Source organism: Odocoileus virginianus, unplaced genomic scaffold (assembly GCF_023699985.2).
Source record: "Odocoileus virginianus isolate 20LAN1187 ecotype Illinois unplaced genomic scaffold, Ovbor_1.2 Unplaced_Contig_23, whole genome shotgun sequence".
In the NCBI taxonomy this organism is placed as follows: domain Eukaryota; kingdom Metazoa; phylum Chordata; class Mammalia; order Artiodactyla; family Cervidae; genus Odocoileus; species Odocoileus virginianus.
Window position 1 is genome coordinate 523,632 of NW_027224340.1, and position 24,027 is coordinate 547,658.

Consider the following 24,027-nt stretch of genomic DNA (forward strand, 5'->3'; position numbering starts at 1 on the left):
CACAGAGCTCGTTGTTTATAAATCTCTGCCTGGCTCATCAGTCTGTCTGTCCACGTATATATCTGTATCTCTATCGAAGGGGAAAGGGGGACTCTCATGTAAAAATCCAAAATACAATTCTATGAACACCTGCGTCCTGGTCAGTCTGAGTGTGGCCGTGAAGCCCAGGGGAGCCGTAGCTCACAGGGCTAGGCCCTCAGTGCTGGCCGGGGGCTGAGCACCGCCCCCTGCCCCCACCACCCCTGCCAGCCAGGGGACCAGGCTCCCCGACAGCAGCCCTGCCCAAGGCTGGCTCTCCTCCTGGGGCTTCTAGGAGACAGTGGGGTCCTTGGCTTTGGAGGGCTCTGAGCCCGTCAGCAGGGAGATGGTGGGGTCATCTGAGTAGTCGTCTCCCTCGGAGAAGTAGGAGCCCTCCCCCAGCTCGAAGAGCACCGGCAGGTCACTGCTCCCCACGTCCACGGAGCCTGGGTCCAGCAGCAGCAGGGGCTGGGCGGTGTAGTGCACCAGCTGCTTCCCTATGGGTGGGACTGGGTCAGGGTGTGGTGGGGCCGGGGGGTCGGGGGGGGGGGGCGAGGGGCTCAGCTCACCTGAGTCTGGGCTGTTCTTCTCTGCCTCCAGAGGTCTGGGAGGCTCCTGGGGAGAGAGGAGCTCCTGGATCTGCCAGGGCAGCAAGAGGGAGCACGGTGAAAGCTCCCCCGCGGCCCCACCCCCTGCCCCGCCCACCCCACCCGCCCCACCTACGCACACTGGCCAGGCTGCTGTCCAGGTCGGGCAGGCTCATGTCCGGCACCGTCACCGAGGGGCTGAACAGCTGCAGGGAAGGGGGGGCGGTCAGACTGCCCTGCAAGCAGGGTGGGCTGAGTGCAGGGCGGGCAGGGCTGGGACTCACGTCCAGCAGGGTGCTGGTGTCCACGCTGAAGCCGTGGCTTGTCAGCATGGTCTGCAGGTTGTCCAGGTTGGAGTCCATGGCGTCCAGGTGGTCGCTGAGCTCGGTCCTGGCCAGAGGGAGGAGAGGGGGTGACGTGGCGTCCAGGCACCCGCAGGTGCAGTCCTGCTGGTCCTCGCGCCCTGCTGCCAGCCTGCCCTGTGCAGGCTCACAGGAGGCCATGAGGTGGGGCCCTGGGCCCAGTGGGGCTGGGACACTTGGCCACCAGGGTGGTGGGTCAGGCTCCCCCATCACCATGAGGCCCCGTAAGGCCTCTGGCAGCATGTCAGGCTGGGCTGGCCAAGGCGGCAGGGGGCTGAGAAGTTCAGTGCTCAGAAGGGCTGGGGCCCCAGCTTTTCAGGTTCAGTAAGGCCTGCCCTTCGCACTGGAGGACAGCAGGAGGGTGGACCTGTGCTCGGTCGGGTTGGGCCAGCCTCCCCTGGCATGCTCCAGGAGGGAGACTGGGCCTGCCCCTGCAAGGAGGCCAATCAGCAACTTGGGTGCTACCTCGGGCCCCAGAGCTGGGGGGTAGCCTGTTCAGCAGGCCAGGTGGGGGTCTGCTCCGATGTTGGGGAGGGGCCCGAGCTCTGGCGGAGCCCTCCTCCCTCCCCAGTGGGACAGCGCTAACCCTGGCTGGACTCGGCCATGCAGAAAGGAGGAGGGGCAGGGGAAGAGGCGGGCGACCCCAGACATCTTTGGAGTGCGAGCCAAACTGCAAGATAGAAAGACAAGAGCCCCCCCACTGCTGGTTGGGGCTAGGCGGACTCCAAGCCCCCACCCTGCTCGCCCACCTCTGGGGTAGCAGGACAGACAGACCAGGCGGCCTGGGGAGGGCGGCTCAGGGGGCAGGTGCGCCTGCCACGCGCCTGGCTCCCGTGGCGCAGGGACTGCGGAACCCCAAGACTGGTATGTCTCCCTCCCCAGCTCCGTGTTCTGGGCCGGGTCGGCCAGCTCCCCCTGGCAAGTCCTGTGCTGAGGGCCTGAGGGCCACGTGTGTCCAGCCCTGCACTGTCTTTGTCGGAGACCGCAGGGCGCGTGGAAGGCACTCACTTGTCCAGGCAGGCAACGCTGAGGCACTTCTCGGGGGCCGAGGCGGGCAGGGGTGAGGGGGGGCGGCCCCCGGTGTCCGCGATGGGTGTGGTGGAGACAGCGGGCGTGGGCTCACTCTCCCGGAGGATGGAGTCAATGAGGGTGGTTGGGGACAGGGGCGTCTCCACCATGGAGGACGGTCGGCCGGGGCTGGCATCCTCTGCCCGGGGGCTCTGTGGCGGGCTTGGGGGCTCCTCCTTGACGTGAACCAGGGGGCTGCTGGACAGGGACCTGCCCATAGGGCACAGGCGTCAGCGAGCGCCTCTGCCGGTCCCACCCGCTCCTGCCTGTGGGGAAGGCGCTGGGCCGCACCTCTCATCTACACTCCTGCCGGCAGAGGCCACAGGGCTGCTGGGGGCCAGTTCGGTGATGTCGGAGATGATGGGTCCGGAGCTGGCGACAGCGTCTGGGGAGTAGAGGCTGGAGCCGCTGTAGGCTGGAGAGGGGGCCTGCCACCAAAGGGAGGTGAGCACACGTGGTGGGAGCTGCACCCCCGCCCCCACCCCAGGCGCCCGCAGCTCACCGGGTAGGGGCCTGGGCCGTGGATGTGCTCCAGCGAGTACTGCCGGCCATACTTGGGCATGGGGTGCGCAGGGCCGCCGTCGTTCAGCATCAGGGGGCTGTGGGGAGGGGCGGGTGAGTGGCGGCCCGGCCTCGCGGCCCCGGGTCGCGGCCCACGGGAGACGGGCGTGCCCCGTGCCTCACATCTTTCTCTTCACCCCTAGGATCCGGTTTGACTGCACCAGCGAGATGAGGAACTGGATGAGCTGCAGGGGGAGAGGTGGTCAGCCCGGTGCGGACAGGGCCCCCCTCCCCACCGGCCCGGCACGCACCTTGTTGACGACTTTCTGTTGCTGGGCGTGCTTCTGCCGCAGGCTGGCCACCTCTCGCCACAGCGCCTCGTTCTCACTGCAGCAGACCGGGCGTGGTCAGCAGGCGGCGGGAGCCCTGGGACATCCCGCTCCAACACGCACCCACCCGCTGGCCTGTCCCTGCCCGCTGCCGAGCACGGGCCCGGGGCCAGGCCGAGACCCCAGGGCCCTCTCGGTCATGGTCAAAGTGGCAGAGCCTCCGGGCTCTCTGCCTGGACCGAGGATGGGGGCCCAGGGGATGGAGGCGGTGCAGCTCTCAGGTCACAGGACTGCGAGTGCGGGTTCTCCTGTGCTTTAGGGGGTCCGAAGTGGCCCTTAAAGAGCACAAAGGACCAGCACCGCAGCCCACGCCCGGCTCAACACCAGCGTGTCTTCTGACAGGCGGCAGACCCTCCTGTGCTCACTCTAAGAGGCGCCCCTGTCCTGGAGGCCAAGGCCACCTGACCCCACCTCTGTGGGGTGCTCCTGCTGGGCTGTCTGACATGAGTAGTTAGGTAGGGGCTAGGAGCCTCCTCCATGCTCTAGGGGTGCGACGGCCTGCCCCGAATGGCTTTGAGGCCACCCTGGGCTGGGTGGGGTGCTTGAGGGCCCCAGTTACATAGGAGGGGGTCTAAACTGGCCGCTATGGGGGTCCTGGCGGTGGGGGGGGGGGTGCCTAAAACCGGTTCTGTGGTGACCAGATGTGCCCCAGGGAGGGGGGGGGGTCCAGAAAGAACCCGCAGTGCCTCCTGCGCCAGGCCCGATGAGAGGTGACACATGCTCATGTGCCAGGCTCATGTGCGGGCAGAGTGAAGGGCCCGAGGGCCCAGCTGTGCGGGCTGCCACGGGACTGCAACTGACCCTGCCTCCCAGGCAAGGTCCAGCCGGCAAGTCCAGCCTGGCAAGGGCCGGGAGGCCATCCAAGTCCAGACGTGGCCCTGGCCCGAGGGGAAGGCCCGGAGCCCGCGGGACCAGGGCTGGGGAGCGGCCTCGCCAGCACCGCCTCCCCCATGTTACTGCACAGGAGGGCCTCTCACACCCCCACCTCCCCCACCATTGCTCCGCAGAAGTTCTTTCTGGAAACCTTACCCTGGGGCAGGTCTGGTCATGACAGAACCAGCTTTAGGCTGCTCCCAGGCCGCACCCACCACGGTAACCCAACCATCCCAGAGGAGTCGCATCCTGCTCTCATGGCGTCCCAGAACCTACTGCTTCATGGCCAGCAGCTTGGAGTCCATGCTCTCCTGCTTCCCCTTCATCAGCTGCACATCGGTCAGCAGCTTGGTGACGCTGTCCTGGCGAATCTTTATGTCCTCACTCCGCAGGGTGGACACCTGCGTCCCCGGGGGAGCAGTCACTGAGATGGCCTGGGGGCGGGGCGGGATACAGCAGAAAGGGCCGAGGGGCTGCTGGGATGGAGGGGCCTTCGCTGGGGTGGCTGATGGGGGACGTGCGGCCGGCAGGAAGCAGGCTTGGCATAGCTGGGCCAAGCCAGGCCAGCGAGTGGACGCTGCTCTTGCCGGTGGCCTGGGCGGAGAGCCGAGACCGTGGGGGAGAACGGCTACTCACGCTGGTCACTTTCCTCTTGATGTTCTCGAGGAGCTGCTCCTGGCCTCGCAGGAAGCATGGGTGCTGGAACTCGGTGTCATCCCTCTCCGGCTTGACCAGGCCACCCTGCTCAATGTGGACCACCTTCCGGAAGCCATCTGTGTACAACGGGGTTGGAGCAGCGCTGCCTCAGGGCTGGGGTCTTACCCCTCTCTCCAGGAAGGCCCCTGCCCCGGGGAGGATGGAGGGAGGCCCCGGCGGGTGGGGCCTGGCTCAGGGAATGCCCAGCACTGCCCTCCCAGAAGCCCTGCCTGCAGTGGCTGGGTGGTCTTAGTCTCAGAGAGACTCCCTGAGACACCCCTTCCCCTTCAGCTGCGTGGGCTCCGGGCCGCGTGGGGCTGTATGCAGGGCCAAGGCAGTACACTCACACATGTTGAGCTGCCGCACGAAGCTAGCCATGTTGCTGTGCTTGAAGTACTTGGGCAGCACCTCCTTGGCAAACTGGCCCTGGTCCAGCACGTGGAAGCTGTTCCCGCTCTGCCGGGAGACGTGGGGGTCACCACAGCCTCTCCATGCAGGGGCTGCACCCCCACCCTGGGCTGGGTGAGTGAGTTTTCACATTGGACCCCACATTCCTGCCAGAGGCCTGCCGGGTCACACCTCAGCACTGAGGCCCTTTTCTGAGGGCCCCATGTCAGCTCTAATTCGCAGTTTTACCCTACAAACGGCTAAGACCCCAAACGGAGGCAGCCAAGGAGACGACACCTAATTTCAGGTCCTCAGGAGGAAGACAATACAATTGTGCTCAGAACTGAAGCTTTGTGGTTCTTCTTCTGGGAACAGAGATGAGAACAAGATGAAAAAACTGCTACGCTGCTCTTCCACGTGTCCAGACCTCGGTCCAGAAGCTCCCAGGAGGGCAGAGGCTGGGCAGGCTGGGCACAGGCCCCATTGGGGTGCGGGATGGGGCTGGGGGGCAGCAGGAAGGGCCCTGTGGTGTCAACATGGACGCACGTGAAAAAGACACAATGGAAGTGTGTTGAGCTTAGAGGAAGGGTGGAAAAGGGACCTCCTACAGCTTTTCTCCTCCACAGACACAAGAAGAACACCAGCAAAAACTGTTAAGAGTCAGCTTCTTCAGAACTCTGAAAATGACCCAGGAGAATTTATTCAAGAAACGGCTGAATCTCAGTAAGATCCGAGAACTGTGGCATTCTAATTTGCCATGTCCCTACCTCTTCTCCTGTACCTGAGAAAGCCAAAAGCTCAAATCATGGTGGAACAAACGTTCTGGCAGCCATGGGGCTGGGGCTCATTCAAGGCCCGCACAGCGTCTCCCTGGAAGGCTCCACCTCCAAGGCTGTTTTTGATCTGACCTTTTATGCTGAAGCTCTCAGCAGAAAAAGTCTTTTCCCTAGAGATGTTTGCTGAAAGCATCGAGAGGCAATTTTAAACTCAGGATGAAAAAAAAAAAACCCTACTCATCAGGCCAAACACAGTGGACCACAAATGGAGAAAACTGGCCAGCCAGGAAACGTAAAGGAGCTAAGGAACGAGATATCAAGAAGAGCTTTGAAAAGCTCCAGAGTATTCCTGGGATCCAGAAGTCACACGTGCATGTACAGCTGTGTGCATGTCCGGGAGAGGTCCAAGAAGGCTCTGTGTAAGCAGGAAGCTGAGGAGAAAGTCAGGATGCCAACAACGTGGCTGGGAGCTGAAGGCACCCCCAGGACACAGAGTCTGCCACAGAGCCTGGGAGATTTCCTGGCTCCAGGCATTAGGGAGCACTTCTGCTCCGCTCCCTGCACTGCCTAACCCCTCAGTGATCACACACAGCAAAGAACACAAACCTGCAATTAATTCAGAAAAGCCACCGAACAAACAGCAACAACGGAAACTGCAACAAATCCTGGTGGGCGGGGAAAATACGATATTGAGTTTAACAGATGCCATATTATATTAATGGAAAACCTAACTTTCAAAAAAAAATTATCAGACACGCAAAGAAACAAGGTATGATCCACACACAGGGAAACGAGCAGCCAAAAGAAACCGTCCCCAAAGAGGCTCAGAGGTTGGACTTACTAGATGAAGACTTTAAATTCAAGTATTTGAAATATGTTCAAAGAACAAAATAAAATGGCATCTAAAGAAATAAAAAAAGCATAAGAATGATACCTCTTAGAAGAAAGTATAACAATAAAGACAGAAGTTACAAATATGAAAGTCCTGGAGTTGAAAAGTGTAACAAATTGGATTTAAAATTCCCTGAGGGGCTCAAGAGCAGATCTGAGCAGGAATAAGGTGGAACCAGCAAACGTGAAAGAGTATCGTCAACTGACATTTCCTGACTGAGGAACGGAAAGAGAAATGAATGAAGAGAGTGACACATAGGACACCAGCAGAGACCAACACACACATAAAGGAGAGGGGCAGAAAGAATATCTACAGAAATAATGACCCCAAACTCCCCAAATTTGATGAAAAATATCTGAGAAGGTAAACAAATTCCAAGAAGAATAAACTCACAGAGATTCACATCTAGCTATCAATAATCAAAAGACCAAGGAAAACTCTTTAGAGCAGTTAGAACCAACTCATCACACATAAGGAATCCCTAATAACAGCTCCGGAATATTCACCAGAAGGACTGATACTGAAGCTGAAGTTCCAATACCGTGGTCACCTGATGCAAAGAACTGACTCATTAGAAAAGACCCTGATGCTGGGAAAGACAGGAGGAGAAGGGGGCGACAGAGGATGAGATGGTTGGATGGCATCACCAACTTGATGGACATGAGTTTAGGCAAGCTCCAGGAGTTAGTGATGGACAGAGAGGCCTGCTGTGTGCACTCCATGGAGTCACAAAGAGTCAGACACGACTGAGCGACTGAACTGAACTGAATAGCAGCTCATTTGTCATGAGAAAGCATGCAGGCCAGAAGCCAGTGGGATGGCATGCCAAAAAGTGCTGAAAGAAAAAAGCCTTTTTCTTTCAGCCAAGAATTCTATATCCAGCAAAACTATCCTCTGAAGATGCCTGGGAAGGCAGCTAAGGAGATCCTGTGAACCAGTCTCAGGATAAACAAAGCTTAGGTCACCTAAAGTCTCTGGAGATTGTCCTGAAGGCATAAAACAAATGAAGAAACACTTATTCAAGAAAATCTAAAACTCAACAGAAACAGTGAACTATGGCATTTTGGGCCACAACCTGCTTCCTCCTCTTCCTCACAGAGTTCTCCTGGATTGATGGCACACTCTGGGGGGCTCTGGCCTAGAAGGTGGGGATTTCTCACCCCTCAGTTTACAATCAGCACTTTCTGTATCCTCCTGAGAGGGTGAGGGTGCAGGCCACCACCATCTCTCATTTTGACCAACTCAAAGGTCGAGGGTCCCCTTCTCTATTCTGCCCCCACTTACAGAATGGAGTCTCTACCCAGGCATGGCAGGCTCAGAATACTGGGGCTTCAATCACCCTCATCCCAGTTAGCCTATATTTCTTTTTCTTTCCTAAGCTACTGGGTAGGACTTCCAGCACAAAGTCAGCTAGCACTGGTGAAAACAGATTTTATGTCTTGTTCTGATCTTACGGGGAAAGCATTCAGGAGCTTACCAATAAGTATGATGTTAGGTGTACAGTTTTTGTATCAGGCTGAAGAAGGTCCCTGCTATTCCTAGTTTCCTGATTTTTTTTTTCTTTATTATCACAAACATCAGATTTTGTCAAATGCTTTTTCTGAAACAAATAATATGATTCTGCGGTTTTTCTTTAGATAGTTAACATGCTGGGTTATATTGATTTAAAAATCCTGAACCATCCATACATTCCTGAGGTAAATCCCATTTGTTGTGACATTAGTCTTTTTATGTACTGCCAAATTTGATTTGCTAAAGTTTTATTCTTGCTTTGAGAACCCTATGAACAGTTCAAAAAGGCAAAAAGATATGACACTGAAAGATGAACTCCCCATGTTGGAAGGTGCCCAATATGCTGCTTGGAGGAATGCAGAAATAACTCCAGAGAGAATGAAGAGATGGAGCCAAAGTGAAAACAACGCCCAGTTGTGGATGTGACTGGTGATGGAAGTAAAGTCCGATGCTGTAAAGAACAATATTGCATAGAAACCTGGAATGTTAGGTCCATGAATCAAGGTAAATTGGAAGTGGTCAAACAGGAGATGGCAAGAGTGAACATTGACATTTTAGGAATCAGTGAACTAAAATGGACTGGAATGGGAGAATTTAATTCAGATGACCATTATATCTACTACTGTGGGCAAGAATCCCTTAGAAGAAATGGAGTAGCCCTCATAGTCAACAAGAGTCTGAAATGCAGTACTTGGGTGCAATCTCAAAAATGACAGAATGATCTCTGTTCATTTCCAAGGCAAACCATTCAATATCACAGTAATCCAAGTCTATGCCCCAGCCACTAATGCCAAAGAAGCTGAAGTTGAACAGTTCTATGAAGACCTACAAGACCTTCTAGAACTAACACCAAAAAAAGATGTCCTTTTCATCACAGGGGATTGGAATGCAAAAGTAGGAAGTCAAGAGATACCTGGAGTAACAGGCAAGTTTGGCCTTGGAGTACAAAATGAAGCAGGGCAAAGGCTAACAGAGTTTTGCCAAGAGAATGCACTGGTCATAGCAAACACCCTCTTCCAACAACACAAGAGATGACTCTACACATGGACATCACCAGATGGTCAATACTGAAATCAGATTGATTATATTCTTTGCAGCCAAAGATGGAGAGGCTCTATACAGTCAGCAAAAACAAGACCAGGAGCTGACTGTGGCTCAGATCATGAACTGCTTGTTGCAAGATTCAGACTTAAATTGAAGAAAGTCGGAAAAACCACTAGACCATTCAGATATGACTTACATCAAATCCCTTAAGATTATACAGTGGAAGGGACAAATAACTTCAAGAGATCAGATCTGACAGAGTGCCTGAGGAACTGTGGACAGTTTCGTGATATTGTACAGAGGCAGTGATCAAGACCATCCCCAAGAAAAAGAAATGCAAAAAGGCAAGATGGTTGCCTGAGGAGGCCTTGTTACAAATAGCTAAGAAAAGAAAAGTAAAAGGCAAAGGAGAAAAGGAAAGATATACCCATATGAATGCAGAGTTCCAAAGAATAGCAAGGAGAGATGAGACACCTTTCCTCAGTGATCAATGCAAAGAAATAGAGGAAAATAACAGAATGGGAAAGACTAAGAACTAATCTCTTCAAGAAAATTAAGAGATACCAAGGGAACATTTCAAGCAAAGATGGGAACAATAAAGAACAGAAATGGCATGGACCTAACAGAAACAGAAGATATAAGAAGAGGTGGCAAGAATTCACAGAAGAACTATGCAAAAAGGATAATCATGATGGTGTGATCACTCACCTAGAGCCAGACATCCTGGAATATGAAGTCAAGTGGGCATTAAGAAGCATCATTATGAACAAAGCCAGTGGGGATGATAGAATTCCAGTTGAGTTATTTCAAATCCTAAAAGATGATGCTGTGAAAGTGCTGCACTCAATATGCCAGCAAATTTGGAAAACTCGGTAGTGGCCACAGGACTGGAAAAGTCCTGCCTTTCATCCCAATCCCAAAGAAAGGCAATGCCAAAGAATGTTTAAACTACCACACAACTGCACTCATCTCACACGCTAGCAAAGTAATGCTCAAAATTCTTCAAGCTAAGTTCAGTAATACGTGAACCAAGCACTTCCAGATGTTCAAGCTGCATTTAGAAAAGGCAATTTGATCCAGAGATCAAATTGTTAACATCTGTTGGATCACAGAAAAAGCAAGAGAATTCCAGAAAAACATCTACTTCTGCTTCACTGACTAGGCTAAGCTATTGACTGTGTGGATCCAAACAAACTGGAAATTCTTAAAGAGATGGGAACACCAGACCACCTGACCTGCCTCCTGAGAAATCCTGTATGCAGGTCAAGAAGCAACAGCAGGAACCAGACATGGAACAACAGACTGGTTCCAAACTGGAAAAGAAGTATGTCAAGACTGTATACTGTCACTCTGATTATTTAACCTCTATGCAGAGTACATTATGCAAAATGCCAGGCTGGATGAAGCACAAGCTGGAATCAAGATTGCTGGGAGAAATATCAATAACCTCAGATATGCAGATGACACCACCCTATGGCAGAAAGCGAAGAGGAACTAAAGAGCCTCTTGATGAAAGTGAAAGAGGAGAATGAAAAAGCTGGCTTAAAATTCAACATTCAAAAAACTAAGATCATGGCATCCGGTCCCATCACTTCACAGCAAATAGATGGGGAAACAATGTTAACAGTGACAGACTTTATTTTCTTGGGTTCCAAAATCACTGCAGATGGTGACTGCAGCCATGAAATTAAAATACACTTGCTCCTTGGAAGAAAAGTTATGACTAACTGAGACAGCATATTAAAAAGCAGAGACATTACTTTGCCAACAAAGGTCCGTCTAGTCAAGGTTTCTTCAAGTAGTCACATTCACGTATCGATGTGAGTTGGACCATAAAGAAAGCTGAGTGTGGAAGAATTGATGCTTTTGAACTGTGGTATTGGAGAAGACTCTTGAGAGTCCCTTGGACTGCAAGATCCAACCAGTCAATCCTAAAGGAAATCAGTCCTGAATATTCATTGAAAGGACTGATGCTGAAGCTGAAACTCCAATACTTTGGCCACCTGATGCGAAGAACTGACTCATTGGAAAAGACCCTGATTCCGGAAAGATTGAAGGCAGGAGGAGAAGGGGACAACTGAGGATGAGATAATTGGATGGCATCACCAACTTGATGGACAGGAGTTTGAGCAAGCTCCGAGCATGGACAGGGAAGCCTGGCATGCTGCAGTTCATGGGATCACAGAGTCAGACACGACTGAGCGACTGACATGAACTGAACTGAGTGACTGAACTGAAATTTTTATAAACATTATGAAGGATATTGGTTTGTAATTTTCTTGGGACAGTTTCGTTCTAGTCATTTTGATCTGAAGATCTTTTAGAAAGGTTCATAATTCTAGGAATTCTATTTCTTTAATAGACTCAAGACTACTAATAGTTATCTGACTCACTCTGGGTGAGTTTTGACAGTTTGTGCTTTTCAAAGAATTGGTTCATTTTATTAAATTTACATGCACAGAGTTGTCTGTTGCACTTCCTTATTAGCCTCTTACTGCCTGTGGTGTCTGTTGTGATATAGCCTCTGATGGCCATCATATTAGGAATTTACCTCTTTTCTTCTCTGTCATGCTACAAGTACCAACCTTTTCAAAGATTCAGCTATTGAATTCATTTATCATGTTTCATTCTTTTCAGTTTCATTGGTTTTTCTCTTCCTTCTGCCTGCTTTGGTTTTACTCTGCTCTTTTAACTTTCATGTGGAAGCTTAGAAGCAGTTCTTATTTCCCTTTTGGCATAACTTTAGGTGGATCTTTCAGACAGGAAGCGTTTGGTGGACGGATGGGGAATGTTGGCACAGCAGATGGAGATCCTCAGATGGAAGATGAGGAAGCAAGCAAGACTCCTATGGAGGCTGCCCTCTCACGAGTCATGATGGCGTGGGCAGGTGACACTGAGCCTCAGCTGTTTTAGGCAGTTAGTTAGTTTGGATGTGCCTGGTTACACAGCTATAGATAATATAACCAGTACATATTCTGTAGTGTTTAGAGCACTGTATTTCCATTGTTAACAGCTCGTTACTAGTACGTGGAATCAGAATTAATTTCTGTATACTGGAGTTGAATCCTGTGACCTCACTAAATTCACTCATTAGTTTTAATAATGTTTTTGTAGATTTTTTGGTATTTTCTAAGTAAATAATAATGCTTTCTATGAATATAGTTTTAACTCTTACTTTCCAATCTTGATGTCTTTTATGTATTTGCCATATCGTCTGACCAGGGCACCCAATACACCATGCTTCTTCTGCCTCCACTGAGAAAACTGTCAATGTGGTGAGTTACACCAGGTTTTGAGTGTTGACCAGATTTCCGCTTACAAGGTCCCTTCCAGCCCAGGCCTCACGCCTGTTCTGCCAGGAAGTCAGTCTCATTCTTGTCCTGTTCTTTCACATGCAATTTCCTTTCTTTTCTATGCTGCTTTTAAGATTTTCTCTCCCACACTGGTTTTCAACACTTTGATAGTGGCATGCATTTTGGTATATTTTGTTTTTATCTTCTTTGGGAGTCAATGCAGTTCTTGGATCTGTGGGTTTACAGTTTAAAAAAAAAAAAAAAATTCGGGAAAAAGTTGAGCTTTTTCTAAATATAAAGAAAGAAATAAGCCAGTTACTTCCAAAATCTTCCTCCATCCTTTACTCTGGAACTTAAACTGTGTGTCAGCCCATGTGGTATTAACCCTGTAAGGCTCTGCTCACTTTTTTCTCAGTCTTTCTTCCTCTCTGCGATCACTGTGGATAGTTTGCTAGCATAATGTTCAGTGATCTTTTCTTCTGTAGTTTCTAATCTGGTGTTTAATTCCCTTCAATGACTTAATAAAAACAAGCTTTTTATGTTAGAATGTTAGATTTACTGAAAAGCTAAGACAGTAGAGTTCCTATATGTCCCACACCCGCTCTCCCTGTTATTAACAGCCTACACTAGTGCATTTGCCCCAAACGTCATAGCGATATGCTTCATTCTTAACCATGGCCCTCATTTTTCTCAGATTTCCTTACTTTTTACTGAACTGTTCCAGGACATCATCCAAGGCAGTACATTATATTCATGTCTGCTTACATCATGCTTGACTAAGAATCTCTCAAGACTTCCCTGGTTTCTGGTGACCTTGATGGTTTTGAGGACTGGGCTGGTACTGTGTAGAATGTTGCTCAATTTGGATCTGTCTGATGTTTTTCTCTCATGATGAGTTAAGGCTATATAAGTTTCTGGAGAGGAAGACCACAGAGGTGGTGTGCCCGGCCCATCACGACACGTCAGGGCACACCCGTCGACGTGACTCATCACTGCTGGCGGAGGCCTGCCTGTCCCGTGCCTCCACTGTGCAGCCCCCCGCCCCACAGGACTTCTCGGCAGGAAGGCAGCCCCCCACGAAGGCCGGGGTTGCGGGTCACCTCTGTGAAGGGGGAGTGAGCACAGAGGTAACCGGCGGCAATTCTTCTGCAGCAGACACTTATTCCAGAGACACTCTGCTCATCCGCCTTCCTTCTTGGTCTTGGCCTTGGCCTTCCTTCTACTTCTTGGTCTTAAGGTTTTCACTCTACATTCTTGAGCATACAGAGCATTTTAATAACTGTTTTAACGTTCCTGCTAGTCAGTTCCATCACACCTGGGTCTGTTACTGTAACTTCTTTGCTACGAGTGACATTCTCCTGCTAAGTGGCCCATCTATTAGTTTCAACTGGATCCCAGACAAGAGGAAGTTACTACACTGTGTCTGAGTTCAGTCGTCCTCCTTTCAAGGGTGCCCTCAGTTCTGCAAGCCTGAAGGGATCAACCTGATCCTTTCAGACTTGTCTTTAAGTTCGTTCACATTGCGTTGGGGCAATTCCAGCTGCACCCTCAGGCCTCGGCTGTTCTGAGGCACTGGGCAGGCTCTACACTCAGAGCAGACTCTCTGCCCCAGCTGCGAGGACTGGAATGGCTCGGCCGGTCCCGGGTGGGCCAGGGGTGCCCAGCACACAGCTCCCAGTAGCTGTTCTTTCCCTGGAAGGTTCTCAGGCAGTTGCCCAGGTCTCGCGCCACTGGCGGGTGAAGCAGCATTCAGCTGAGACCCGCAGGGCCTCTCGCAGAGCTCCTCTTCGCTCATACCAGGTTCTGCCAATTCTGGCTGCCTCAGCTTCACCAAAGGACAGGCTCTCAGGGTTTGAACACCGCCTCGACAGAAAGCCAGCGCACCTGGAGCGAGGGCTCACTCATCCTTTTGTGTGACAGACCTGAACACTGCTGGAGGGTGAGTCCATACTGGGTGTGTCCTGCCAGCCCAACCTTAAGGGCTATTAGAAGCCTGAGAGGCCTGCTGGTGAGTCTCTCACAGGACCAACACCTCTTCCCTCTTGCCTCAGGAGTTCAAGGCCCCTCCTTCTCTGCTGACCCCATTTCAATCCTGCAGAAGGTCTTGCCTTACCCTTGGACACAAGAGGGACTAGTGATGGGACATATGGCAGGGGAAGGGAGAAGCCAATGCCCAGCTGCTAGCTGGTGAGCAACACCCTTGCCCCTGAAATCCAGGGCTTAGAAAATATCCAGTCTTGCTATAAATTTGGAGCCTGTGGCCCTATTTCCTAAACTGTGAACACCCTGAAACGCATACAAAGTTCTGCACATGTGCAGATCTTTATAAAGGGAGGGTCTCTGTCTGTGAGCAGGTTCTCCAAGGGCTCCACATCAGCAGGATCAACCACCACAGTGGCTCCACAGTGGCCCACCTGCACTTTTTAAGAGTCTCTCCAGAACAGAAGGCCTGTCTTAGTCCTCCAGCCAAAGGGACGGGTCTGCGTGGTGTGTTCTGGGAGGAGCGGGCACGCGGTGGGCACCCACGTGCGGTGAGAACACAGCACTGTGTGGACGCAGCTGCAGAGCAGCTCTCGGCGCCCACCCCGGCCTGTCCCCCTCAGCCGAGAAGGCGCCTGCTCGCACGCCCTCACGCCCCTGTCCTACTGGTGCTCAGGCTCCAGCTGCCGCACCACACTCAGGTCTCCAGGCCCAGCTGAATGCAGGGGCCTCTGCTGACTCAAGTCACCGCCGGGCCCAGGGGCAGGGGCTTTGGGGCAGCTGCCAGCGCTCCCGGGTCAGGAAACCCTGCAGTCAGAGGTGCAGACGCAGGTCCCTAGCCTGTGATACCCTGTGGGGCTGACTGCTCCTTCCAGGGTGGGTCCTGTGGGCCCCCCGATCCCTCCTTCTCCTTTAACAAAGAACTCTGAGCACACACGGCCTGTGGAGCCAGGTGGGCTCATGTCCGCTGTGTCCACCTACCTCCCTCCAGCCCCTTCGGGGATTCTGTGTCCCTCCTCACCCCCCGCCCACCTCGGCAGGACGGACAGACAGGGAGCCCATCCTGTACAGATCTCTGCCTGGCTCGTCTGTTTCTGTCTGTCCATGTATATATCTGTGTACCTCTACAGAAGGGGAAACGGAGACTCTCGTGTGAAAACTCAATACAATTCTATGAAGACCTGAGTGCTGATCACTCCAAGTACGGCAGGGGTCCAGCTAAGAAAGCAGGTGGGGTGGGACCAGGGCAGGACCCCACGGCGTGGGCCTTGTGCTGCCCTCCACCCAGGAGACACAGCACGCAGCGAGGGCAGGCGTGAGCCACAGCTGTACACCAGCGAGACAGTGGACTCTGGGTCCAACTCAGCCGTCCTCCTGCTTTTCATCTGTGTTTCCTAGTGTCTCTGTGACTCAGTTCCCGTGTCTGTAAAAGGCCAGCTGTCACCTCTGCGTGGTGCTGTGGGAGGAGGTGAACTGATGCCCCGGGGCTGGGCCTCCTGCTCTGTGGAGTGCCGGACAGGGCTGGCTGGGTCCTGGGTGGCAAGTTCAGGGGACACCAGGAGTCTCCAAGGCTCCAGAGCCCCTTGTAGCCTATGCTGCATGCTGGGCACTCCTCCAGCCTTTCTCAGCTACTGCCAACCCCCAAGGGCAGGGCAGAGGGCCTGCTGGGGCCCGCCTGGCTCCCAGCTGGGGGGAGGAGTGACCCGCCTGTTGTGGGAGCTCCGGGAACGATCCTCAGCCACCTCAGAGTGGCCAGGTGTGACTGGGGCCCTCCGTGAAGAGTCCCGCAGAGAGCTGGAGACCTGACTGCAGGCTGCTCGCCAGCCAGGGCCTCCACAGTGACCCTCTGACTGAGGCGCTCACAATGGCCACCTGGGATGGGGCTTGGTTTGGTGACACCCAGCTCCCAGGTGAAGGAGGCCCTTGCACGTAGGGCCTCATGGTGCCCACAGCCTAACAAGAAGAGCCTCCTTCAGCAATGCACCCACTCTCCTTACCACTCTTAACCCTGTCTTGAGGCCAGACAGGCCTGATTCACGGAGCGTCCCATGGATGCAGCTGCCACACTCACCAGGTTCTTTACCAAGGTTGTGGGGCCGTCGGTCCCGCAGGGCTGTCTGAGGGGTAGCCCTGGCCTATGCTGTGGTGGCTCCACACCGGGCATGGTAACTGACCGGGGGTCTGGGAGGGAAGGGGAAACCAACACGACTCTCCGGGCAGGGCCTCAGACTGTGCGGAGGATGCACAGCGCTGCCAGGGCTGGAGAGCCCCCCACTCCACCCCCCTTCCCATGTCTCCGGGGCCAAACACAGGGTCCTCGGGGCAGAAGGGGAGAAGAGTTCCAGCCAGAGGGGAGGCACCAAGAGAACAGACACCAGAACATTCCAAGGCCTCCGGAAGCCAACGCTGGATTTCAAGACCGCAGAAGTCTCCCCCAGCAGACTTTCTGACAGAGGCCTGGGGCTTGTGTAGGCACTGTGGAGGCCTCAGGCAGAGGGCGATCTCCTTTCTCAGGGCCAGGCAGTTTCCCAGCCCCTGCCCAGTCTGGAAAAGGGCTTCCTTCCACAGCTGAACCAGTGATCAGTTGCTATCCCGCCTGGCAGCACCACCCCCTGCCCGCTGTGTCCTGCACCACGCATCCTGGCTGGCCTAAGGACAGAAGGGAGGGGGGTCAAATGCACAGGCTCCAGCCGGCTGCTCCCACCCCCTCCAGTTTAAGTTCCAGCAGGGCTGGTGGGTGGTGCAACCACTGTGTGCGAGGCTGTGGCAGGCTTGACCCGTCCTGCTTTCCAGCTCTAAGGCCTTGCTCAGAACACAGGAAGTGGGACCTAGAGAGCTAGCTGGCAGGGCTTTGCCTGCTGCCGCACAATCTTTAAGCAGAAACATTGAGCAGATCAAGAGGTGAGGCGATTATCCCAGTAGATTAAGCTCAGAGTATCCCAAAGGATCTCCGATGGCCCTCCCCAACCTGGGTAAGAGTATTTCCTGGGAGTTTAAGGGAAGGGAAAAGAAGAGAAAGGAAGAATAAAGACAGAAACCTGGGGTCATTTCCTTGGGTCAGCAAAGCTTAGGGCCTTGAACAAGGGGATGGTGGTAACAGGACAAGCTGTGGGAAAGGAAGCACAGCCTCCTCTTGGGGAACACTGTGCACAGCTACAGAAGCAGGCAACAGGGATGGAGCGTGGCACACAGGTGTGTCACTGGGACCAATATCAAGTGTCCCCTACAAGGACGCTGTATAATCCTGACTCTCTACCTGCTTTGAGGCAGAGCTTCAGCAAACAGCCCAGGAACCAGAGGACCCGGCCTCCCGCTCTGGGCTCGCCTCAGCTCAGACTGCTCCTCCTTTCTAAAGGCTTAACAGTTTGAAAGAGAAGTACTTAGGAGAGTTTGGGAGAGCCAGCGTGTCCGGAGGCACCTAGAGATTCCGCAAACCAGGGTGGCCCAGGCCGCCCATCTGCGGGCCCGGACGGAGCTACAGCTCCGGCCTTCCCCGGACGCGACGTCACAGCCCGGACGGCAGATTCTCAGCCGCAACTCCAGGTTAAGTCTCTGCTTTACCTCTGCAAGCGGGGGAGCTGTCCGGCCTGCAGGGTCAGACTATGGAGAAGAGCCTGCTGCCAGGCAACTGGAAGCAGGAGCGTGGATAGAGGCCCCGAAAGGAACGAAAAACCAAGTGACTCTGGGGAAACCCAGCTGTGGTATCCGGACATGAGTTCGAGACCCACCACAACTTTATGACGTTTTGCTTTGTTTTTCGGTCCCTTTCCTTTTCCAGTAGAGCAACGCCCTCCAATACCTGCGCCAAATCCTCATTTCCTCGCAACAGCTGCCGACCCCACCACCCTGGTAACTCATCTGAGAAGCTGTGGGGTCACCTGGGCACCACGCTCGCTACGAAACGGGGCGCTGCCCTCAAGCCAGGCGCGCTTCCGCCGTCGTCTCACAGTTACTCGGCGAAAGACCGAGGAGGAGAGGCCCTTCCTGCCCAGACCCGGGCAGCGCGCACCGAGGGGAGGCCTCGGACGCTCTTTCCCGAACCCCCTGCTGCCCGCCCCCACACGCCCCGGGCCGGCGCGCCCAGCCCCTCACCGGGCTCCAGCAGATGAGCGCGTCCGTGTCCGGGTCACTCACGAGGGTCCACAGCTTGGTCAGGAAGGCCGGGACGTTGCTGGGCCCCGCCGCGCCCGGGCCCACGGGCAGATCCATACCGGCCGAGGCGGGAGAGGAGGAGGTAGCGACCGCAAAGAGGAGCCGAGGGCCGGGCTAGCAGAGCCGCCGCGCCTGCTGCCTGGGCCGCGCTGCCGCCGCCCGCTGCGCACACACAGCCCCGAGGCCTGGTATGGCCGCCGCCATCTTGCGACGGGCGCGCTCCCGCCGGCGCCGCCCGCCCGCGTCCCCACAGCGCGCGTGCGCGTGCCGGCCCAGCCCATTTCGGCCCGCCCCTCGCCCTCTGACCCCGCGGGCCCCGCCCCGGGGCCCACGCGGTCTGTTAGCTGCCGGAAGTGGCGGCGCGGGTCCGGGCGGTCCGGGAGCATGGCTGGCGCGCGGGGCGCGGGGCGCACGGTGGCGGCGGCGACAGTGACGCGGCCCGGAAAGCGGCCGCCGGAGCTGGAGCCGGAGCTGGAGCTGGAGGAGGTGACCGCGGGGTGCGCGAGCGGGACGTGGTGGCGCGGCTGGGCCGCACGTGGCGGCTCCGGGGGGCCAGCGCCGGGGAGCAGGGCACGGGAGTGCGAGGAGGCGGGTCGCCGGCTCTTTGCTGGCGGTGGCCTCGTGGGGCGTCCTGCGCAGGGTCTCCCGCAGTGTGGTTGGGGAAGTGTGGACCGGAGCGAGCTAGCAAGAGGGGCTGGCATCGTGAGCGTGGCCTCCCTAGCGCTTTGAATTGTGGTTCCTGCGTTAAAGAGGCTTGAGCCTGTTAGTACGTTACTGATACGTCGGGTACGTTGTAAAAGGACACGAGGATAGGAAGGCAGTGCCTGCTGTATTGGCCACATCCTTTTTTAACTGCGCTCAAAACCACTCCTGCTATGTAGCGGAATCCCAGCTGGGTTTGTGGTGTCATCAGCTCTCCAAAGCTTGTCCAGCCGCGCCTCTTTAAGAGGGCACTCCATGTTGCTGGATTGTCAGGTAGCCCCTTCACCCTGACCAGTTCTGCTGTTCTCCCGCCAGCAGGCATTCTGGGCACCAGCCTCGCCTGCTTCCATCACTCAGCTCTGTACCCTCAGCAGCCATTTGTGTTTGTGCCCAAGCCATTTGTGCCATTTTTATTTGCTGTTGTAATTGTGTAGCTTACTAAGTATTGAAGATAGTGTGTATCAGAGTCATTTCTGTGGAAGTTCAGTTGAGTGCTGCCAAATAATTGGTGAGTGCAGGCTTTCCTGGTAGCTGAGAGAATTAATAGCTATTAAAAAGGAGAAATCTAGGGTTCTCCATTCAAATAAGTGCTTGCTGAAAGTCTAAGTTCTTGTTTTCCCTCTCTAAGTGCATGGGTCTTGTGAACTTAGGGATTGGGTGGTGTCTGGTCAGCAGACCTCTGCTCAGAGGAAGCTCTGGTCCTATCCCATGGGTTGGTGAACCAAAACACTTGGTTTTAAGTAAAGTTTGCATCATTTTTATGTCTCTTCAACCAGTCTTTACAATTTACTGATAAACTGTCAGTCCCAATCTGGTTGGATAGAGTCCTATTCTGGCGGGAAAAGTACCTCAGGTTGTGGTCCTCTGCCTGTCCCAGACCCCACCCCAGTGCCTGGTAGCTCTGGAGATGTGAAAGCCAGAGCTCCAGGGCATGGTTTTTGGGCGTGGAGGGTGGAGGGCTGGTGCGGTTGATGTGATGGTAATTGAGCTCCTTGGAAAGTCCTCTTGTGGGACTCTGACTGAATGTCTCCTCCAAGGGCAGGAGGCCTGCTGGCGGTGGAGGTGGGTGGTGAGGGAGACCTGGGTTGGGTGGATGGTGTCGGTGGAGCTGGGGGCTGTGGCCTGGGGGCTGTGGCCATGGGGTGGCTGCACAGGCTGTGGGTCAGCGCCCGGTGCCTGGCAGGCGGGCTGGGGTCATCAGTGCCATGCCGCTGGCAGCCCTCTCTCCTCAGCGCGCCGGTCCCCACCCGCATGCTTGGCAGTGATCCTGGCCTCACCGACAGCGACAGCGAGGAGAGTGTGTTCTCAGGCCTGGAAGAGTCCGGCAGCGACAGCACTGAGGAGGACGCTGCCTTGGAGGAGGAGGGGGCGGGCACCAGCAAGCAGCGCAGCAGGATGGACAGGAGCCCTGGGCAGCAGGTGGGTGAGCCAGGAGTCTCCCAAGGGCTCCCCACACCCCAGACGACCATGGCCAAGATAGCGCCTGCCGGGCATCGGGCTCTCTGAGGGCCCCTAGCACCGATCCCTCCCGCTCCGTGGACCCAGGGCCACCTCCCTCCTCCTTTGGGCGCAGCGAGGGCGGGGCAAGACGCTGCTTGGAGCCAAGGAGCCCTGAGCTCTAGAGCACAATCTTGTGCTCTGTCCACAGGGATCCTGACAGTACTTCTCCTGGGTCTCAGGCTGCCTGCTAGACTTAGCTGGCTTCCTCGGGGCAAAGCCCGAGGTGGGATTTCTGTTCATGACCTAAGGTGGGCCCCTCCTCCGCCTCCTTGACAAACAGTGACATCTTTGAGTGGCACCATTTGGGAGAGGAGGTGTTCCCATCCGCTCCCTTCACTCTCCCGGTGACCGCAGTTCATGGCTGGATGGTCTTGCCTCTGTGACAGCCCTGTCGTGCTCTGCGTTAGCCTGCTCCTCGCGTCCTGAAGCCAATGCAGGGCTGCTTGCCTACGAAACCTTCCCACCACAAGGGCCCTTCGCTGGCTCAGGGCCCTCTCGAGGGTCTGCTGACCACCTTCCCCTGTCACAGCCCGTGGCCGCCCTGCGTCACGAGGCCCTGCCGTGGGACGTCGCACAGCCTCGGCAGGGAGCATCCCCACCCCACAGCTTCAGGATCCACGTGGCGGTGACGCTCCAGTGGCCACCAGCCCCTCTGCTGAGCAGCCCAACTCTGGAATGGCAGCCTCAAGCTCCTGTGGTGCTGGCCATAGCCACGGCCCTGGTGCGGTTTAGACGTGTGGACTTAAATGACTTGCCCCCACCCTCCGCCACCCTCTCTGCCAGTTCTTAGCAGGGCTGCCTGAGCAACCCCGCCTCAGCGGGGCTCCTGGCTGGTGTTTCACCACCTCCCCTTACTACGCCCTCAGCGACCCTTAGCAGGACGCATCGTCTACAACTTTGTCTCGAGGCTTCTGCTCTTTCCTGCTAAGGATGGGGGGCAGTCCCTGTGGTGTTCAGGGGCATGCTGGGGAGACGTCAAGGACCTGGGTGCAGGCCGGCGAGGGGCCCCAGCTGGGAGTGTGCTTCTCCAGGCCTCCGCCTGGAGTGGAAAGTGCCTGGCCCAGATGCTTAGCTGGGGACAAAGGTGGCCAGTGGCTGACACAGGAGGGAGCCCGTTCTGTCTCTCCCGATAAGAGTTCCATGGTGGAAGGGTCACTTCCAGGGAGCCCTGCTCCCTGATTCTGTGGGTTCCAGGTGTGCAGGCTGTGGGCCATGCGAAGCAGGAAGCCTCCCCAGCCTCACCCTCACCTTTGGTGCGACCTCTGCCGGCCTGCCCCGCACTTCACCTCCGCTGGCTCCACTCCCCTCCTGCACCCGGCCCCACCCTCCCATCTCCACCTTGGGCCTGGCCCCTCCCGTGCACCCGGCCTCGCTCCACACCCCCAGCAGTGCTCAGGAGCACTTTGGGCAGCCTCTCTGTCAGGAGAGATGTCTGGCTCTTGTCGTGGAGCGTATCAGGTGCTTTTTGCCATTCTTTCCTGGTCATGCTTGTTTAGATCTGTTTTTTCCTACTTCTTATGTTTGGTCTTGTCCTTTTTATAACACTTGTGTGGGTTTTCTCCTATTTTGTTTTCTTACTTTTTCACACACAAGTTCCCATTTCTATTAGTTCAGTTTGCTTGCCACATTCGAGAATGTAACAAAAGACTAACTAAGGATGTCCAACGTGGAATTACCCTTTCCTAGTTAACTTACAACGAATTCTGCCCAAACTATCTGTGCCTGGAGCTTAGGAGCTTACTGCGAACCCTTGGGCAGGAGGCGCTCTCCTGGGAGCAGTGGGCAGGGTCTGGTGCCTGGGGAGGGAGCAGGCCATGTCTCCCAGGTTGCTTAGTGAGGCCACCTGAGGCAGGGCACTCTGGGCCTGTCCCAGAGAACCCCAGCACGACCCAGAGGCTGGAGCGGGGGCCCCCGTGGGGGAGCTGTGCCTGGCCCAGCATCAGACTGTTGTTTCTGGTGATGAGAGTTCAGGCGGAGAGTGATGGTGTCAGTCTGGGGTGACGTGATGAGTGGGTTTGAGGGGTCCCACGGCGCCCCTCAGTCGCTCAGAAGCATGTCAACTTCTCCTGTGCTCCCTGGAGCTCTGGTCGCTCTGCCCTCAGAGGCTTAACATGTCCTCGTTAGGGGTCCAGGTGGGGTGATCTGTGTGGGGCTCTCATGTGCAGCAGGGCAGCTCTTCACAGCAGTCCTGGTGAGGACCTGTTGCGGAGGGCAGCAAGAGGGGTGGGCAGAGCAGCCCGCCTAAGACCCCCACTGTGGGCTGCTCCCCCGGGGCTGGTGCCCCAGATTGGGGTGGGAGCACACAGATGGTGCCTCTCGTCCGGAAGAAACTCAAACCTTTGTAACCGAAGTTAAAAACCGCCTCAGCCGTGCGAGGCTGCAGCCCCTCCCAGGAGAGGCCTGTCGTGGTCGCCTGGCCCCCTTGGCTGAGACACTTGCCTTCAGAACCTCACTTCTCTCTGGTCTCGCTTGCGGGCCCCCAGCCATCCATGTGGGCCCATCAGGGCGCCCACACCACATGGCCTTGAGCCTGTCTGGGGGCGGGTGTGTCTCTGGGCAGACCCCACCATCTGGTGCCTGCGTCTGAGGATGTGGGGGGCTGGGGCTGGACCGTGTGAGGAAGAGGAGGAAGGGTACGCTGGGGCGCCCCCCTGGTCTCCAGGCTTTGGAGGGCTGCGGGTGCTTGGTCCGCCTGGTCCCGGCCCCGCCGGGCCCCGTCGGGCCCCGCCGGGCCCCGCGTCTCGGCTGCCCCCTGGCGGCGGCTGGCGGCCTTGCCGGCGCCTCTGGAGGGAGGCTGACCCACGCCCTGAGCAGGGCCCTCGCCGGTGGCTCTGGCAGGAGCCCGGAGCCCCACCGCTGGGTGTCGCCCACCCCCCACCCCTGCTGAGCCCCCGCCCGTGTCTGGCTTCAGAGAGCACTGGGGCTGCCACGCCTGTGGTCGCTGCCAGGGCTCGGGACCGCGGCCTGTGGTGCGGGGCCCCCGGGGCCTGAGCGGCTGGAGCAGGGTGGCCCACGCGGGTCCTAGTGGCCGCGGGCTGGCCTCAGGGTCTCAAGGAGACTCACAGCAGCTCCCCGCAGGGTCCTCCTGGCCCGGGCCCCGGCAGGTATGTCCTCTGGATGCTCCGGGCTGGGTGGGCGGGGAGCTCGGGGCGGTCTGGCCCCTGTGCCCCCTCTCCACAGGCCGCCCGCCCGGCAGGGCTGACCCACTTTCAGCGGGCAGGGCTCCCGCAGCGCACAGCCTGGGGAGCAAGGGTGGGAGAGACGTGGAAACCGAATCTCGCCTTTTCCTGGCCTG

At 56.0% G+C, this 24,027-nt stretch overlaps 2 protein-coding genes across 7 annotated transcripts in view; one reads left to right on the top strand and one right to left on the bottom strand.

Annotated features, from left to right (window-relative positions):
• On the bottom strand, positions 1 to 18,587 carry HSF1 (heat shock transcription factor 1). 6 transcript variants are annotated; one of them, XM_070464377.1, is made up of 14 exons: positions 18,471 to 18,587; positions 4,842 to 4,950; positions 4,435 to 4,571; positions 4,075 to 4,199; positions 2,848 to 2,923; positions 2,720 to 2,781; positions 2,538 to 2,634; positions 2,327 to 2,463; positions 1,976 to 2,245; positions 1,554 to 1,637; positions 890 to 995; positions 746 to 811; positions 588 to 657; positions 1 to 515 (listed from the first exon to the last, which is right to left on the bottom strand). In XM_070464377.1, the coding sequence occupies exons 1-14, from the start codon at positions 18,585 to 18,587 to the stop codon at positions 310 to 312; spliced, it is 1,662 nt and encodes a 553-aa protein (XP_070320478.1). In that variant the 3' UTR covers positions 1 to 309. The 6 variants fall into 6 exon arrangements, with proteins under 6 accessions (XP_070320478.1, XP_070320477.1, XP_070320476.1 ...); XM_070464376.1 differs by having other exon boundaries at positions 588 to 633; positions 4,075 to 4,232; XM_070464375.1 differs by having other exon boundaries at positions 4,075 to 4,232.
• Positions 18,125 to 24,027, top strand: part of BOP1 (BOP1 ribosomal biogenesis factor) — a 19,032-nt gene continuing 13,129 nt past the window's right edge. The window contains exons 1-2 of the mRNA XM_020884187.2: positions 18,125 to 19,016; positions 20,451 to 20,651. Coding sequence (XP_020739846.2) covers positions 18,915 to 19,016; positions 20,451 to 20,651 — 303 coding nt within the window. The 5' untranslated portion in view covers positions 18,125 to 18,914. The remainder of the gene's footprint in view (positions 19,017 to 20,450; positions 20,652 to 24,027) is intronic.

What these genes read in the sequence shown, in the direction of transcription:
- HSF1 (XM_070464375.1), bottom strand. Translation starts at nt 18,587, where the DNA reads ATGGATCTGCCCGTGGGCCCGGGCGCGGCGGGGCCCAGCAACGTCCCG. An exon ending in TCAAGAGGAAAGTGACCAGC is followed by an intron (nt 4,233 to 4,434) that starts GTGAGTAGCCGT and finishes CCCCGCCCCCAG; the next exon opens with GCCATCTCAGTGACTGCTCC. An exon ending in ACGGCCCAGGCCCCTACCCG is followed by an intron (nt 2,464 to 2,537) that starts GTGAGCTGCGGG and finishes CTTTGGTGGCAG; the next exon opens with GCCCCCTCTCCAGCCTACAG.